General features: G+C 43.5%; 1 protein-coding gene across 12 annotated transcripts in view; it reads right to left on the reverse strand.

The window, feature by feature from the left end:
• The window catches only part of FRMD4B (FERM domain containing 4B), a 386,278-nt gene that overhangs the window by 173,667 nt on the left and 194,333 nt on the right, over positions 1-18,278 (reverse strand). Inside the window, exon 1 of one of the 12 annotated variants that reach the window (XM_049863174.1) lies at positions 14,374-15,196. The exons of the other annotated variants lie outside the window; for them this stretch is intronic. Within the exon in view, the coding sequence (XP_049719131.1) occupies positions 14,374-14,397 (24 nt within the window). The 5' untranslated portion in view covers positions 14,398-15,196. Of the gene's footprint in view, positions 1-14,373; positions 15,197-18,278 lie in introns of those variants that run through there. 12 annotated transcript variants of the gene reach the window in all.

Consider the following 18,278-nt stretch of genomic DNA (forward strand, 5'->3'; position numbering starts at 1 on the left):
TTGGCGTGCGGCATTTGGGGTCTTAAACGCTAGCAAGAGGCCATCTAAGATGCAACAATTGGCCTCAACCCACCTGGAGCAAAGGAGAATGAAGAACACCAAAGACACAAGGAAATTATGAGCCCAAGAGTCAGAATGGGCCACATAAATCAAAGACTACATCAGCCTGAGACCAGAAAAACTAGATGGTGTTCAGCTACAACCGATGACTGTCATGACAGGGAGCACAACAGAGAATCCCTGAAGGAACAGGAGAGCAGTGGGAAGCAAAGCCCAAATTCTAGTAAAAAGCCCAGACTTAATGGTCTGACTGAGACCAGAGGGACCTCAGAGGTCATGGTCCCCAGACCTTCTGTTAGTCCAGGACAGGAACCATTCTCAAAGCCAACTCTTCAGACAGGGATTGGACTGGACTATAAGATGGAAAATGAGATTGGTGAGGAGTGGGCTTCTTGGATCAAATAGGCACATGAGACTATCTGGGCAGCTCTTGTCTGGAGGGGAGTTGTGAAGGCTGAAGGGGACAGATGCTGGCTGAATGGACACAGAAACACAGGGTAGAGAGAAGGAATGTGTTGTCTCATTACGGGGAGAGCGACTAGGAGTGTATAGAAAGGTGTATACAAATTTTTGTATGAGAGACTGACTTGATTTGTAAACTTTCACTTAAAGCACAATAAAAAATAAAAAAAGCTGAGAGTTCAGCTCCCTGGTGGCGGGGGTTTTAGTTGTTGTTTCCCAGCTCAGATTAAACAAAAATGAAGTTCTCCGTTCGCTGTGCAGAAAGTGGAAATTTTGGCTTCGGTTGATTATGCAAGTTGCAGACACCCTGTGGTTAGGAAACTTTTTGCTTTGCCAACTGTCAGCTTTCTCTTTTCTCATGAAAAACAGTCTGTAGGAAAGAGCAAAAGTACTGCGTCTTTCAAAAACTTGAAAGTAAAGGCAAGCACAGCTAGGGCGAAGGAATTTTAAAAATAAACTGTCGTTCTTGTCATTTGCAGATATTCTAGGTACTGGTTATTCACTGTATGCTACATCTGGAAATTCCGGGCTGAATATAAGCCACATACAGAACACACAAATCAAATACGTGATCCTGGAAGCCTAACAAGTAACAAAAATTTACTAGACTACCTGAATCAACTTTACATACTCACTGTCAGAGCTTTCATGTTTCAAGATTTTATCAACCCTGTTAAAATTTCTCCAGTTGCCATCGATTCTGGCTCATGGCGACGCGATGTGTGTCAGAGTAGGCTGTGCTCCTTAGGGCTCTTGATGGCTGAATTTTTGGAAGTAGATCACCAAGCCTTTCTTCCAAGGTACCTCTGGACGCATTCGAACCTTCAACCTTTTGGTTAGCAGCTGAGCGCATTAGCTGCACCACCCAGAGACTCCAACTGGTTGGTTGAAATGTCAAATTGGGTAGGAGATTTAGAAAAGTATTACCAAATTGTGAAAAGAGAGAAGTCACACTCATTTGGGAAAATACAGAAAAATACTTAATCCTAAAATCCAAGAATCCTTTGAAATTCCTTTGTTGCCCAATGCAGGCTATGTTTTCAAATGAGATTCAGACTCATTTTGAGGTTATCACAGGAGTCAAGATTGAAAAAAACAAAACAAAGCTGGAAGTCCACTGGTTAGGGAGCAGACAGACACAAGAAAAAAGGAGCCTAAAAAGATTTCTGGAAGAGCATTGGAGAACACAACTAGAAGAAAGAATCCTTCGAGAGAGAAGAGTGGTGTGCTGGAGCCAGTTCACAGCAGTTCAGGAGAGCTCGATGCTCCATTTTCAAACACAACCAATCTTAAAAATTAAAGCATATAAATTTACAATTAAATAAATTATATTTAAAACAAAGGTATTATATGCTCTGAACTCACCATTTTCTAATTATTTCACTATAATCTTTGCCCTTGAGATTATTTATACTTATTGAATCTATGGAAACCCTGGTGATGTAGTCGTTAAGAGCTATGGCTGCTAACCAAAAGGTCAGCTGTTTGAATCCACCAGGGACTCCTTGGAAACCCGATGGGGCAGTTCTACTCTGTCCTAGAGGGTCTCTGTGAGTCGGAATCGAGTTGACGACAGTGGGTTTGGTTTTGTATTGAACCTATGTGGTAGCAAGACTATTTAATTATGTGCTACTGCCTCTCTCTTTCCAACTTGGTGACATCGAGTTGGTGAAATCAGCGTGAAATTGGCCATGGTGTGAGTATTTACACCACGGAAATCGGCAGATGTTACAAATCGGGGCTTCCCCCCTCCCCGCCCCCACCCCAAGAGACCCAACTGTTAAACACTTCCCAGCACACTACTGGAGAAGTTCGGTGGGAGAAGGAGGTTTCGGGGACGTGTGATGGTCACAGCACTGGGTTTGAAGTTACGTCAGGATGTTGAGACTATCAGGGGACCCCATGATAGGGATTAAAGAACAGAGGTTTTGGCTTCATACAGAATTGGGTTCAAAGCCCAGCTTACTTAACCTTTGTAAGACTCTTTTTTTAAAAATCTCTGAAATGGGGCTAATGATACTTATCAACAGGGTGGTTGTGCTCATGAATGCCTGGTGCAGAGCCTGGTGCAGAGCCTGGCATTAAAGGTGACCCCAGTGGGCCAGTCCACTGCTGAGGTTCTCCTCACCCAGAACTGCAGTTCTTCCATTCTCTTCTTTTGCCACTGGAGTGTAACTTCCACAGGGCAGAGATTTGTTGTGTTTGCTGGTGCCTTCTAGCCCCTAATACAGTACCTAGCCCATTGTTGTTGCTGGAGGCCGTCCAGTCGATTTTGACTTACAGTGACCCCATGTGACAGAGCTGCACCAGAGGGTTTCCCAGGCTATAATCTTTATGGGAGCAGATTGCCAGGTCTTTCTTCCATGGAGCCGCTTGGTGGGTTCGAGCCCCAACTTTAGTTTAGCAGCCAAGCACTTAACTGTTGTGCTACCAGGGCTCCTTTAGCCCGTCGTGGGGCTCCATAAATATTTGCGGGATGAATGAACAAATGAATGAATTTCCCTTTTTTCCAACTCCTGCCCTCCTCTGAGTCTTCTACCTGTTTCTACAGTAAAGGTCTTGGCAATTAAGGGACGTCTCTGCCTCTTCATTGCCAGATTCTACCCAGCTGTGTTGCTGTGATCCTCCTGCTATCTGTCAAACCACTGCAACTCTCTTCCCCGCTAAAGGAGACCATCATGACCTGAAAGCACTTGTAAAAGATGCTTCCAGTCTTTTCATTTACAGGCAGAACGGAGCCTGTGTCGTTATGCTCTGTCGGCAAGTTCCTCCCTACTTCTATTCCTGCGTTATTCAAATCTCAGTTCTGTTCTGCCTGCACCGGAAGGGATGCATCTTGTGAGAGGAAAACTTACCTAGCACTTGACACTGTATCCAGGGAACCAAATATTTTCCCCTGAGGCCTCAGCGCTGTGTCTTAGACTTGCTCTCCTGGAGCAGCATTTCTGCCGAGGGGTGGAGTGGGTCTGGGTCATTTGTAAAATCATGTGGTGCTTTTGGTAAGAGTGGCCTGGGCAGTGGGTTGTGCAAACTCTTTGGGAAGTCATTAAATTCTCCCCAATTTAAAGTGCCTTTTGGGTTGGCCTTGCCTTGTGGCTGTTGTTAGCTGCTATGGAGCCAGCCCCTAAATCATGGTAACCCCATGTCCAGTGGAACAAAAAAACCCTGCCAGGTTTTGCGCCATTCCCATAATAGGTTGCGGACTGGACTGTTGTGATCCATAGGGATTTCACTGGCTGATTTTCAGAAGTAGATCTCCAGGCCTTTCTTCCTAGTCTGTCTTGACCTGAAAGCTCTGCCAAAACCTGTTCAGCATCATAGCAACACAGAAGCCTCCGATGACAGACACGTGGTGGCTGCGCACAAGATGCATCGGTCAGGAATTGAACTGGGTCTCCCGACTGAAGGTGAGAATTCTACCACTGCACCACCAGTGTGCCCACACCCTTTCTGAGTAGCTACTGTAAAAAGGCACAACTTTTTCTAGTGCATTGTAAGCATTCCATAAATAGCAGCTACCGTTACTTTTTTTTTTTTTTTTAGAATAGTGTGTACTTAAGAGACAAATAGAGTATGCAGAGTCCTTGGGTGGTGGAAACAGTCAACGTGTCTGGCTGCTAACTGAAAGCTTGGAAGTTCAAGTCCACCAAGAGACACCTCAGAAGAAAGGTTTGGTGAACTACTTCTGAAAAATCAGCCATTGAAAAGCCTGTGGAGCACAGTTCGACTCTGACACACATGAGGTCGCCATGACTTGGGGCTGACTTGAGAGTAACTGGTCTTTATTTATTTTTTATAGAGTGTGACATCAAGAGCATAGGTTGGGAGACTGGGTTTATATTCCAGCTTTGCCCTTTACTACCTTTGTCTAAGTTGCATAGTAATTGTTACAGGCCCCTTCTGGGTGGATGCTCTCAGAGGTCATGTTTAGGTGCTAGGCAGATGATGAGCAGATTCTTCTCCGCCCCTGAACCCTGCAGAAGAGAAACGAGCAAGTAGCTACTGCGGACGCTTAGAGAATTGGTAAAGCACTCCATTTAGCAATTATATCACCTTGCTGTCTGGAGTATTTTGTTCAAAGTGTTTTTGCCTCCATTTCCCCTTTTGGACTTTACAACAAATCTTGACATGCCAGAAGGGTATGTTCCCACTTTACAGATGAGGCCATTAAGGCCACAGAAGGGTTGTGACTTCTCTGTGGCCACAGCTAGACAGAGCCAGATTCCTGACGTAGAGCTGCTTCTTTGTACTACCCCAAGCCACCTCCTGGCCCTTACAAGAGCGTTGACTGAGAAGTAAAACTAAGCAAAACAAGACTAAACAAAAATATAAGCCAGCCCCTGTATGGAATGTGTCATCCTGTGCATTTTGCAGTGAGAAGGCTTCTATGACATGAAATGAGAACTGTAACGAGAAGGCAGCTTTCCCAACCCCTAAGGTGCTTTCAGGGCTCTGCCATGCTCCATCAGCACTCTCCTGGCTGCCTCGATTTCTCAGCTTGCCAGTCCCAGAAGCCTTTTATTAAAATGAAGTGAATGAAAAGAAATGTACTTTACAAAAAAAGTGGAGAGTTTCCCAACAGCCCTGGAGGTAACTGTTTCTTCTGGCTGGGGAACTATTATTCTAACTACTGTCACCTTTTCGGAGTCCTACACGGTTTAATAAACTGGAGTAAGGAGGAGTTTTACCAAAGAGAAGTAATTTGTTTAAACAAGAAAAGTGGGTCCCGTGGTGCCAGCAAGGACTGAAGGTGGGGGGAAGAAGATATAGGTCCGTAAGAATCAAACGAACCTGTCGCCCCCAGATTTCCACAAATATTCTGACTGAGAATTAGAAATATTTGTAGAACTTTTGGTTTTATTCCACTACAGTGCCTTCTTTTTTCTGAGTTACAGCCAACTGGAGTTCTGCTTAGTTCCTACAGAAATTCATTTGTGTTGCCTTTCTCCACAAACAATGCAACTGTAAATCATCAACTAAAATGTCACTGAGGAAAAAATAAACATAAAACGGCATTGGGGTCAACCAGGATTTTTTTTTCTGTAACTGGGTATTATTCTAGTTTATTATTGCTTTCTTTCTTCTGATCATATGATTGTATTTCCATCAAATTATAAAGTTTGCCCATTTTGCTGGCTTTATTTATTTATTTTTGCCTTTCAGTGAATGTACATTTTTTGAGCCCCTACTTTGTACCCCGGGAACCCTGGTGGCATAGTGCTTAAAAGCTACGGCTGCTAACCAAAAGGTCGGCAGTTTGAATCCACCAGGTGCTCCTTGGAAGCCCTATGGGGCAGTCCTATTCTGTCCTTTAGGGTCGCTATGAGTCAGAATCAACTCCAGAGCAATACGTTACTCTATACCACGTTTTTGGGGATAGAATATTGACTCTCTTCCAAACATCCACCGATTAATATCCACATACAGGTTCCTCCTCTTTCCTTACTCCCCTTAGATCCCTCTACTTCTGCCAATGTCACCAACTCAGCTGGTGGGCGGGTAAAAACCATCTTTGTGGCCTGGTAAACCTGTAATATGTTTGCAAGGCAGCTTTAGGCCATGGCAAAGTTCATGGTGTTCTGTCCAGTTTCCTTTCCTTTTTGTTTTTCCTATAAGATCTAGCTGTTGGCTAGAAAAGGAAACTTAATTCAAAACCGGAGCTTTAAAATCAGTTCTATTATTAACTTTGGAAAGTTTTCACATCTGTAAAATAGGAAGTGCCATAGGCAGGGAGACAGGAGGGCTTGGGGTTAAGGGCATGGACTCTGATATCACACAAACCTGGAAGCAAGACCTGACCCCCACACTGGCCAGTAGGACCTTGGAAAAATCATTTAACTCCTTTAAATATGTTTCTTTATTGTGAGGCTGAAACACACAGGGAGGATGTGTGGAAAGCACCTAGCAGACTGCCTGGCATTCAGTGTTGGCCATGATGACTAATAATTACTGAATCTGCCACATGCAAAGTGTGGCTGCATGGACTATTAAGAAAAATATAGTTCTACAGGCCCCCAAAAGGCAGGAAACACTTCTGCTTGGGAGAGACATCAATGGGTCAGGGATATTAAATAGATAAAATATCATCAAGCAGGCCTGCTTTTATATATCTATACCAATGGCTGCCAAGTTGACTCCCACTCACGGTGATTCCACGGGTGTCAGAGTGGTACTATGCTCCATAAGGTTTTCAATGGGCTGATTTTTTAGAAGTAGAATGCCAGACGACTTTTCTTCTGACGTACCTGTGAGTAGACTCAAATCTCCAACGTTTGGTTAGCAGCTGAGCAAGTTAACCATTCTTACTACCCAGGGACTCCATCAATACCTATACCATAATCCAAAACCAAACCCATTGCCATTGAGTTGAGTCTGACTCATGGTGCCCTACGTGTTACAGAGTAGAACTGGTTCACAGGGCCTCCTTGGCTGTAATCTTAACAGAAGCAAACTGCCAGGCTTTTCTTCTGTGGCACTGCTGGGTGGGTTCGAATTGCCAACCTTTAGGTTAGTGGTCCAGTACAAACTATTTATGCCATTTAGGGATGCATCTATACAACTATCTCTCTATCTGGAGCCCTGGTGGCACAGTGATTAGAATTCAACTGCTAACCAAAAGGTCGGCAGTTTGAATCCACCAGCTGCTCCTTGGAAACTCTATGGGGCAGTTCTTCTCTGTCCTGTAGGGTCGCTATGAGTCAGAATCAACTCAGAGGTAACAGGTTTGTTTTTTTTTTAATCTATCTATACACATACTTGTACACACACACACACACATACACAATATTTAATTAATTTGAAATAACCCAGACAGCTTAGAGGACCATTCCTCAATGTTTTTATATCATACACATGTGAAGGTCTTCTTGACTGGAAGGGTTTAGCTCCAAAGCTGACCTCATTCAATTAGAAAAATTCTCCAATCGCTTATGCAGCCCACTAAGCCTTGCACTGCCTGGTTCTCACCTACAGTTCTCCTTATTTTGTTCTTTCCTCCTCACTCTCTGGGCTCCAGCCACACTGGCCCCCTTCTAGTTCTTCCTCTGTACGATCTCTTTCCAGCTCAAGACACGAGGGGGTAGGGAAAGTGCTTGGCTAATCCAATTTATCCTTAAAATCCTAGATTACAAGCCATTTTCTCTGGGAGACCATTGGGTAGTGGTTATGGGTGAAAGCTCTGGAGTCAGACTGCCTGGGGTTCAAATCCCGGCTTCGATATTTTAGTAGCTGCACAACCATGGGCGAGTTACCTTACCTCCTTGTTACTCAGTCTTCTGATCTGCACAGTGGACATAATGGTACCTTGCTATGAGGTTTAAATAAGCTGATGCCTCTAGGGTGCCTAGTACAGTACTGGGCTCCACAACTCTTATCATGAGTGTTACTTGTCTTTTTAGCTCTCTATGCTTCTCTTTTGCACCACTTTTCACAATTGTAGTTAAATAATGATGCACTTTGTTACTTTATATCTGTCTCCTCCAGGAGAATATCAGATTGATAGCCAGGCACCATATCTGTCTCCTTAATCACTGTACCCCCAGTTTGGAGCATGCCCCTGGCACAAGAGGCTGCTGAAGAAAACATCTGTGGAATGAATAAAAGGAGTTGCATATTTACTTTACAAAAATTGGGAAAGCAACGCAGTATTGTCCATTCATATACAGCATTTACAAGTATCATTAGTCGATTCGTAGTATCTTTTAAAAAGAAAGAAAGGGATGATGCAAAGCAAGACAGAGGAGGGTATTTGTACAGTCTGGCGTGTACTTTGGGACATGCATAGTTACTGCGAACAACCTCCTATTCCTCCACCTCAAATGTAGTGGATACAGCAAAATCTCTGCAGATTTACAGACAAATCCCCTAAAGCCAGATTTCTAATGGTGAACACAGCAATTACTTTCAGGTCCCACAAGAATGACCTTACTCTCAACTCAACACAAGGTCAAGTACCAGGAGGACACCTGTCTCTCCAGCACCCTGGTTGTTGCTAAAGGTATGGCTTCTGCTCCCAGAGGAGAGATACAAATAGCTGCAGAAGGGGAGGCGGCAGGATTTTCTTTTGGGTAAAAGGCCAAAGTATTAAACTGATAGGTGTATTTAGGTAGAAATTTAAAAACGTCAACTAAGACAAATAAGTCCATGTAAATTCCGGGACACTTCACTATTCCAGCAGGCTAAAATAAGATCAGATGCTAAAGGATTCAGAAAAAACAGCTTCTTGGGTATCAGAGAAAGACAGAGAGAGCAAGAGGCCAGCTAGTTTCTCATGGTTTCTCTGAAAGAAACACACAGGTAACTTAGAACTGTAGTTCTTGAACTGGGAAACATGGAACCCTCGGAGATCTATTACTGAGGTTAAAGGAGCTTGGAAAACCCCCCAAATATAAGTAAAATGTAGTAAGAATTTTTCTGGAAAGGCTTTTCATAACTTTGGTCAGATTTTTACCAGGTCTATGTCCTTAAAATGGAATAGAACCACATCTTTATATAGATAAACATCTGACCTCAAGTGCAAGGCCAAAGTTTGCAATGGACGTTCGGTAATTACGTATTTGTGAACCTGAGCCCAGTGAAATCCAGACAAATACCTGTGGGGTCAGGTGATCTCGTGTGTCCAAAATGGAAGAAGGCTGTCAGATATCCTGACAATGTGAAGATGCAGAGAGGTCCTGATGCTGGAGTAATTACTAATTGGCTCATATTTATGCTATCATTAACATTAAGGGCCTGGAACAAAATTACCCATTCATTAGTTTATGCATTCAATCTTCTGATGGTGTCTAAACATTTTCATGACACCATCATCATTATCTGCTATCTCTGGGATAGATGTATAATGATCATTCTTTTAAATATTATTAAAAAAACCATTAGCTGCCATTAACTAAGTACTTCTTCAGGGCTAGACACTAGCTCTAATTTCCTCAACAACAACAAACCCCCCACAAAAACCAGCAGCTGTTGAGTTGACCACCCAACAGCCTTATAAGGTAGTTATAATTATCCCCACTGGAAACTTAGAGAGGGTCTCTCAGTTCCTAAGTGGCAAAGCCAGGATTTACATGCTAAGATGGAAAACAGTGCACACACTTGCCACTTCTTCTCTCTTTTTGTTCCATGTGGATAGATTCTATCAAAGACAACCTTTACCAATAGACCCCTGAATGCTTTAGGGGCTCATTGCTTGCCTTAGTTGACATTTTTTATTTTCTACCTAAATATACCTATCAGTTTAATACTTTGGCCTCAAAACATTGACTGAACTTCACTAGTCCCTGGGTGCCACAAATGACTCATGTGCTCAGTAGCTAACCAGAAGGTTGGAGGATCGAGCCCACCCAGAGGCACCTTGGAAGAAAGGCCTGGTGATCTATTTCCACAAAATCAGCCACTGAAAATCCTATGAAGCACAATTCTACTCTGACACACGTAGGGTTGACATGAGTCGAGGAAGACTCAATGATAACTGGCTTTTCTAAAACTTTACTACTCACAGCTACTTCATGTCAATGCTTTTACACTCTCCGAGTGGCAAATGAATCAAAAATCAAGGTTCTATGAGCTACAGAGTCACCGGAGAGTTCCGATTTGCACACTCCCAAAGCAGTGGCCGCATCTCATTCACCTTTGTAAGTCAATCCTGGCGCCATGTTGGTGTAGGACACACCCACTAAACATGCATTGATTTTTGAAGAGTTTGTAACCCAAGGAGCAGGGACAAATTTCAATACGAGAATAATTATACCCATCACCCACAAGGTCCTGATTTCATACTTGATAGCAGTTCAATGTCTGATTCCAGTTAGTGGCTTCAGCAACTTCTCCATTTCCAACTTTGCCTTCTTGAGCTTGCTCCTACTCTATGTTTCCATTGGCTTTACAGGCAGGCGCGTTGTTAAAACCCAGCCCCTGAATTTCTCTCTAGAACAAGGTGGTAAGGAAGAAGGGAGAGAGGGAGGGAGGAAGGGAGGGAAGGAAGGGAACAAAGGAGAGAAGGAGGGAGAAAAGGAGGCAGAAGGAAGAGAATTAGGGAGGGGAGGTAGAAATAAGCAGAGAGACAGCTATAGATGCGGTTTATCTGGCTAACAGGGAAGTAATGACAAATTATTTGGATGCTGAGCATTTCAAAGTGAAAAGGAGCCTTAGCGTTTGCCTAACCTCTTCACAGATGAATGTAAACTCTGAGGCCTGGATAGGAAAAATTAGCTTCCCGAGGCCACACAGCTTGTTGGCAAGTGGCAGTCTGGAGTCTGGCTCTCTCTCTTGTCCACTGTGTGTTTCCGTACACCACATGGCTCTTACAGATAAAGATTCTATATCATGGAAGGCCAACTTCTGGGCTGCGCTCACACCTGATAGAAGACCTGAATAGAAAAACCAAAAACCAAACCCGCTGCCATCCAGTCGATTCCGACTCATAGCGACCCTATAGGACAGAGTAGAGCTGCCCCATAGAGTTTCCAAGAAGTGCCTGGTGGACGCAAACTGCTGACCTTTTGGTTAGCAGCCATAGCACCTAACCACTACGTCACCAGGGTTTCGAACCCGAATATAAACCCATCTAAAAGAAAGTAAAGTTATTTTACATTTGAAAGAACAAGTACAAAGTCTGCTGGCTTGTTCATTTTAGTCTGCAAGGAAAGAAGAGAAAGAAAAGCAAAAGAGGAAATAAATGAACACCAGAGAAGGGAAGGTGGTGCAGGACCGGGTAGGATTTGGTTCTGTTACGCATGGGGCTGCCATGAGTGGGAGCCAACTGGACCGCAGCTAACAACGACAACAGAGAACAAAAGAAAGCACACCTTTACAGCCAGATCTACAAAGTCTTCCTTTAAAAAAACAAAAGGAAATGTAAAATAAATAGGGGATGTGCCCAGTATCTTCTCTTTTGAAGATTGCTTTTACCGGGAGGACAAATTATTGGCCCAAACTTGCCAGATTATATTAATTCAAGTTCATGTATATTTCACCTGTGCTCAGTTTTATCTGTGCCATGGAGAAAAAGTCTTTCATTAAAAATTTTTGCTGTCTGCCTACATGAAGCAAGAAAAGAGTCTTATCTTAATTGGAGCTTCATGGGATCCGTCCCACACTTGAATTATGATCGTGCCACAGACTTCTGTTGAGGCCTCACTGATATTTTCAGGTTCCTATAATATTCTCAAAGCAAAGGGAGAGCGTTTTATTATGTTTTTACCTATTCCTACGGCTTGTCATGACTAGCAGCAAGGCTGCTGGTTCTCTTTCTTGGATTCCTGGTTCCTGCCAGTGGTCAGAGAAAAACAAAACCTGTTGCCATTGACTTGCTTTTAACTCATAGTGACCCTACAGGATAGAGTAGAACTGCCCCATAGAGCTTCCAAGGAGTGCCTGGTGGATTTGAACTGCTGACCTTTTAGTTAGCAGCCGTAGCTCTTAACCACTACACCACCAGGGTTTCCAGGGGTCAGAAGCAGGGCATAAAAGGAAGTAGAGCCTCATTCGGGACTCTTGAATTTCTATTTCAAGACGCATGCATGCATGAGAAGAAATGTGTGCTACAGGAAATTCAGAAATAGGCAAAGCAATCAGCTAGTCCCAGAAACAGCGAGTGGAGGGCAGAGTATTGATTCAGGGCTCAGGAGACCTGGTCTCTAGGCGGCGTCCTGCCACTCATGGAATACGAAATCCTGGAAAAATCCTGCCACTTTTCTGGACTTTAACCTCTTCAGTAACAGAATGAGAAAGCAACAACAACAACAAAACCCACTGCTGTCGAGTCAATTCCGACCGACTCACAGCGACCCTAAAGGACAGAGTAGAACTGGCCCACAGCATTTCCAAGGCTGTAAATCTTTATGGAAGCAGCCTACCACATCTTCCTCCCACAGACTGGCTGGTGGGTTCGAACTGCTGACCTTTCAGTTAGCCACTGAGCACTTAACCACTGTGCCACCAGGGTTCCTTTAATAGGATGAGGGGACTGGTCAAAGTGACTTAAAAGGTTTCTTCCGGCACAAATGTCCCATGACACATGCATAAGACTTCTTAACCAATGGTATTGGTTCACCACCCATCCTCCATCTCCCAACAGTTACTGACACTCACTACATGTGGGAACTCCATTCTAATAGTTTTACAACGTAAATTATCCTTGTATACTCCAAATTGAATATCAAGGAAATAGTGCATTGGAATACTCGGAATATACTCTGCAGTGGAATGTGGTATGTCTGGGGATACATCAGACCTTCTGTTAGGAGATACAGTTTCTAATCCCCAAAAAGGCTGTACTATAAGATGGCCTTACTTCTCTAAGGAGGCTCCATGGTCTGACTCTTAAGAACAGGGTCATTTCATGTGAGGTCCTGGCCACCATGGAGTCCCGGGGTTGTGCAAATGCACTTAGCTACTAACTTAAAGGTTGGAGGTTCAAGTCCAGCCATAGGTGCCTCAGAAGAACCGCCTGATGAGCTACTTCCAAAAAATCGGCCACTAAAAGCCCTGTGGAGCACAGTTTTACCCTGACACACATGGTGTCACTGTGAGTCGGAATCAACTTAAGGGCAAATTTTTTTTGGGGGGGGAGGGGGGTTACCATAAGGCTGTTCTGAAGATCTAAGTCAGAGGGCTGCATTCAGGATAAGATCATACTCCCTCCCACTCCTCAGATCTTCAGATGAGCGGACAGGTCTGAGTTAGAGACAACTGCTTCATTTCTGAGGCCATACTATTGTATATGTTATGGCAAAGGGTCTATCCCAATCCCAGTCGCTATAGTGATATATTTATTTCCTTGATGTTTGTCTTCTCTATCCAATCCTACCCACTTCCTCCACAGACTTCCTTCTATCCCCAAGAGCTTTGCAGTCTGCATGAGACAATTTCCTCTGCTTTCTGTGCTCTGCCCAGATTATCCTCCTCTCCCCCGTTTCCAACATCTACTGATCTACCAGGGAAAAATGCAGCACACAGAGCTAGACTTGATGAGTTTACCATAACCACATTACCAGGGAGGAAAGAAAACAGTAAAATCCCCCTTTCATAAGGATGTAGGATGTCCTCTGACAAATCACAAAAGTTTTATTAATTAATTGAGAGCCATCCCCCAAAATGGCATTTCCAAGGCCTCTATCATGATACGTTGAATTCTGCTCACCAGGCAGTCTTCACCATAAACCAGCCCATGGGACAGAATTCCGTTTCCCTGCCTCTTTCTTGAGGCAAATCAAGGGACTGACATCCAACAGTTCTTTCAGAATCTTTGCTGCCAAATACTCACAGAAATAGAGAAGAGCCCAAACAAATCTTGCTGATGAGACGATTAACCGTCATAAACCTGAGAGCAGTCTCGTGCTGCTTGCTGACACAGTTCCTGCCTTCTCCTGCCCTTTCCACCTCCGTAAAAGATCGCAAGTCTTTACAATTAAAAAAAAAGAAAAAGTTGGGGGGAGGGGGTGGTGAGGTGGAATTATATACTTCAACAACAATCATCAAAGTTCTGAAGTAAAACAAAAAATCAGCCTTCGGGGGCCTTTCTATAAGGCGCAACGATAGCGTTTAAAACAATGACAGGAAAACCTTCCAAAAGATGGGCGTGTGGGACCCTCTTCGCTTTGGTATCAATCTGGATGGAGCACATTCAACTCTTTTTGGGAAGAGTAATTCCCTGAAAAGAGCGAAGGTGAACATTTCTTGAGTTTCCTTTTCTAAAAGTTGGGTTCTGGATTTCCAGTAGATTAGTTCCTCCCCTGCCCCACGTTATAATATTAAAATCTGCCCAAAGTGTCCCTAAAAAATGACAGTAAAAGCTCAAGAAACACCATCACACATCTGTCGTTAGAAGATTGTAAGAAAAATCGTCCTTACCTCCAAACCATGATCTCGACTCATTTAAAGGGACTGGTGAGAATGTGCTGAACAAAGGACACATGTATTGAGCACTCGTGGCGTGTGTGTGTGTGTGTGTCCAAATACAGGCTGGTGGAAGCAGGGACCTAAAAACCCCGACGCCTTCCGCTGCCATATAATCTCAAGGAAATGAGCGAACCCTTTGTTGCTTTGATTAGAAACAAAAGCCTTTCAACATGAGTCAGGGGAGCAATGGGAAAAGAAACAAAATAAAAAAGTCTATTTTTTTTTTTTGGCCACCCAAAGTCTCTCTCCATGACACATTTAAAACACACGATTAAATGTTTACTGTTTTCTAAACGCCATGGATAATGCTTGACTGGGGTGGGTGACTATTCAGGGACAGGCTATGCCAATTAAGAATCCACACTTCAATTCCAGCTCTTCAGCTGAGACATATTTGTAATGAGGCAGGGAATTTAATGACTGTAAATAAGATAATATTTAATCAAACTTTGCTACACACAGCCATTTCACGTCGACTGTCTTTATACTCACAAAGAAACTCAGAACTCAGCAGGAACACCTTAGCAGGATCAACCAACATCAGCAACACCAGCCACAAACAGAACATTTTGGCAGGGTGATTGTGGTCTCCAAAAGGATTTATTTCGTATTTGCATTTCACAAAATCAGTACTATTGAAATGCCTCAATGGAGAGGAAATACTCAAAATGTATGACACCTTCCAGTGAAACAGAGAGAAACTGTACAGAATCCAGGCGATCTTAAATAAGCTCACTTGTAAACTTGGTGAATTTTTATTCACTCGCAAATAAATTCATTTTTATAATGGTTAAGTAAGAACTGTGACATGGTATTATGCTTTTCCCATTTAAAAAAAAAAAAAAACTCTTCTGGAATTTTACATGTATGGTATGGCTAAGAACATAAGTTCCAGAGTCAGACAAACCTGGTGTTTTGTAACTGTTTGTCCTTGGAAATATATTTAATCTCTCTGAGACTCTGTTTCCTCTTCTGTAAAGTGGGGATAAAAAAATCCCTAACTCATAGAAGTGTTGGCAGAATTAAATGCGGTAGCACAAGATTTGCCTGGCGTATACCACATATGGGAGCCCCGATGGTGCAGTGGTTAAACACTTGGCTGCTAACCGAAAGGTTGTTGGTTTAAATCCACCAGCTGCTCTGTGGGAGAAAGATGTGATCATTTGCTCCCGTAAAGATTACAGCCTTGAAAACCCTATGGGGGCAGTTCTACTCTGTCCTAAAGGGTTGCTATGAGTCAGAATTGACTCGATGGCAACAGGTTTTTTGTTTTTTTAAATACCACATGTCTCAGGTACCTAAACACACAGTAAGCTGCCTTCCACCTTTCCCTCCCCTGCAAACAATTTTTATCCCTCAGAACTGACAGACTGTTTTTTATCTCCAAGTCCTTCCAAAGACTCTAATTACCCTGAACCACAATGGGGAAGACAGATAGCCTGAAACAATCTCAGTTAACGCAAGTTTGGATGCTTATATCGGTTACTTGATGCAATAAATAGAAATGGTGTCAAAGAATTTAATACTGACGCAGTAATTATTCCTGCATGTGATCCCACAATTGGAGGGTCTGGATGTCAGAACAAACCAGTCACTTAACATCACGTTAAAAGGCAATGCGGTAGGCGGTTATATATAGGATGAATGGAACACGAAAAATTGTTATGCAATAAGATTTCCAGTGAGGCACCATATATGGAGATTCAAAAAGTGCTGCAGCTGAAACAGCTCAGGCGGAAGTGAAGATGCTGTGGTTAGGAAAACGAGGAGGGAAGATTCAAAGTTGTTGTTGCCAGTTGCCACGGACTCAGTTCTGACTCAGTGTCCCCGTGCGTGCAGAATCGAACTGCTCCATAGGATTTTCAAGGCTGTGACTTTTCAGAAGCAGATTGCCAGAACCTTCTCCCAAGCCACCCCTGGGTGGACCTGAACCTTCAGTTTTTTGGTTAGCAGAAAAGTGCATTAACTGCACCACCCAGGGACTCCTAAAGGAAGACAGAGCCTTAAGAATCTTTATGAAAAGCTTTGCTTTTGTCACGAACTTATCACTTTCATCACCAAACCAAACCAAACCCATTCCATGGAGTCGATTTTGACTCACAGAGACCCTACAGGACAGAGTAGAACTGCACCATAGGGTTTCCAAGGAGCAGCTGGTGGATTCGAACTGTCGACACCAAAACCTAATGAACGCCAGACACGTCATAAAATCCCACCACAGGCAATGCATCGCGGTTTTCCAAAACTCTAATGGCTGAGCTGCGTACGGAGCCATTTCTCATAAACTAAGACAGCAAACTTTAAAACTGCTCATCTTCTCCTAAACTCAGGAGCCTTACACTCAAGAAAGAAATGTTTCCTTCAAAACCCATCTCTCTCTAATTCAGCTTCTAGAATCTATTAAAAAAAAATTTTTTTTTTCATTCAGTTCAGTTTAAATATTCATAGGACATCAAATATGTACAGATGTCCTGCAAGGGAAGTTAAAGACGAAAGAAACACTTTGGTCCCGACCCTCAATGGATTTGCAGCCTGGTCTCAGTGCATCCCAAGGGAAGTAGAGTGATCATTTTAATTTTCACCTCACAGCCAAGCCTTGGCCAAGGGATTATATAGTCTTTCCATACATGTGCTGGTTTCTGGTCTTAGTATTTTGTCGCTCTCTATATATGTCACGGCTCCTTGGATACCTGATGTTTTTTCTTAGACTTGTATTCATTCCAACAACTCTCTTTTTTTTGGTGTCTATCAGGTGCCAGGAGTCTCCTGGCAGTGGAAATGATTACGCACTCAGCACCTAAAGGCTGGCCATTTGAATCCACCCAGAGGTGCTGTGGAATAAAGTCCTGGCCATCTACTTCCAAAAGGTCAGAGCAGAACTGTGGAGCAGTTCTACCCCGACACACACTGGGTCACCATGAATCAAAACTGGCTTGATGGCAACTGTTTTTTGTTTTTTTTAATGAGGTGCCAGGCACCAGGGCCAGATTCACGGACATGTGACCTGGGCAGCTGCATAGGACCCCATGCTCAGAAGGGCCCTGTGCTTGGCTTAATGCTCTGCTCTGTTCAAATGCTTAATAATTTTGAACAAAAGGTTCCACATTTTTTATTTTTACTGAGTCCTTCAAATTATGTGTTCTGCCAGTCCTGCTGGGCACTGTGCCAGGTTTGGGGATACGGTGGTGAACAGGAGAGACAACCCAGGGGGAGGGGACAGATAATGAAAAATAAATAACTTAATGAATAGGATCATTTCAGATGAGGGTAAGACCTACGAGGAAAATAAAGCAGGAGAAAGTGATAAGGGGGGACGGAGGGAGCTGGGTGGTGAGAGTGAGTTTCGGGGCAAAGACAGGAGGTGAAGGGAACCCCAACACGTGAATAGCTGGGGCTGGGGTTCAGGGCCCTTTCTGCCTTGTTCAGGGTTATACCACATGGCACATAGAAGGCTCCCAACGAATATTTTGAATGAATAGAACTTCTGTTTAAAAAGGAAGAGTGCCAAATACGGAAAATTAATTCATAATGTACTAGAAACTGGGACAGCACCGCTGACCGATAAGGAATATCTGAGGTTTATTTAAGGTCTCTTTCAGGATCACATGTTATAGCAGTCAGAGGGGGTACGCCAAGCCCAGGAAAAATAACCACATGGAAAAGTCCGTTACTCATGCTCCTCTCCAGGCAGAAAAAGAGGGAAGTTTCTTGTTCTAGGCGGATCCCTTTGCTTTTTAAACCATAAATAGTTACACAGAGGTGAAGAGTTGGGAGAGAGAGGGGCACTGCGGGGCTTTCTTCTCTGTCTGCCTCACAGTATATATGCCATGGCCTCTGATTTGGTTTACCATGAGGCA

The sequence above is a fragment of the Elephas maximus genome, chromosome 20 (assembly GCF_024166365.1).
Source record: "Elephas maximus indicus isolate mEleMax1 chromosome 20, mEleMax1 primary haplotype, whole genome shotgun sequence".
NCBI classification, from domain to species: domain Eukaryota; kingdom Metazoa; phylum Chordata; class Mammalia; order Proboscidea; family Elephantidae; genus Elephas; species Elephas maximus.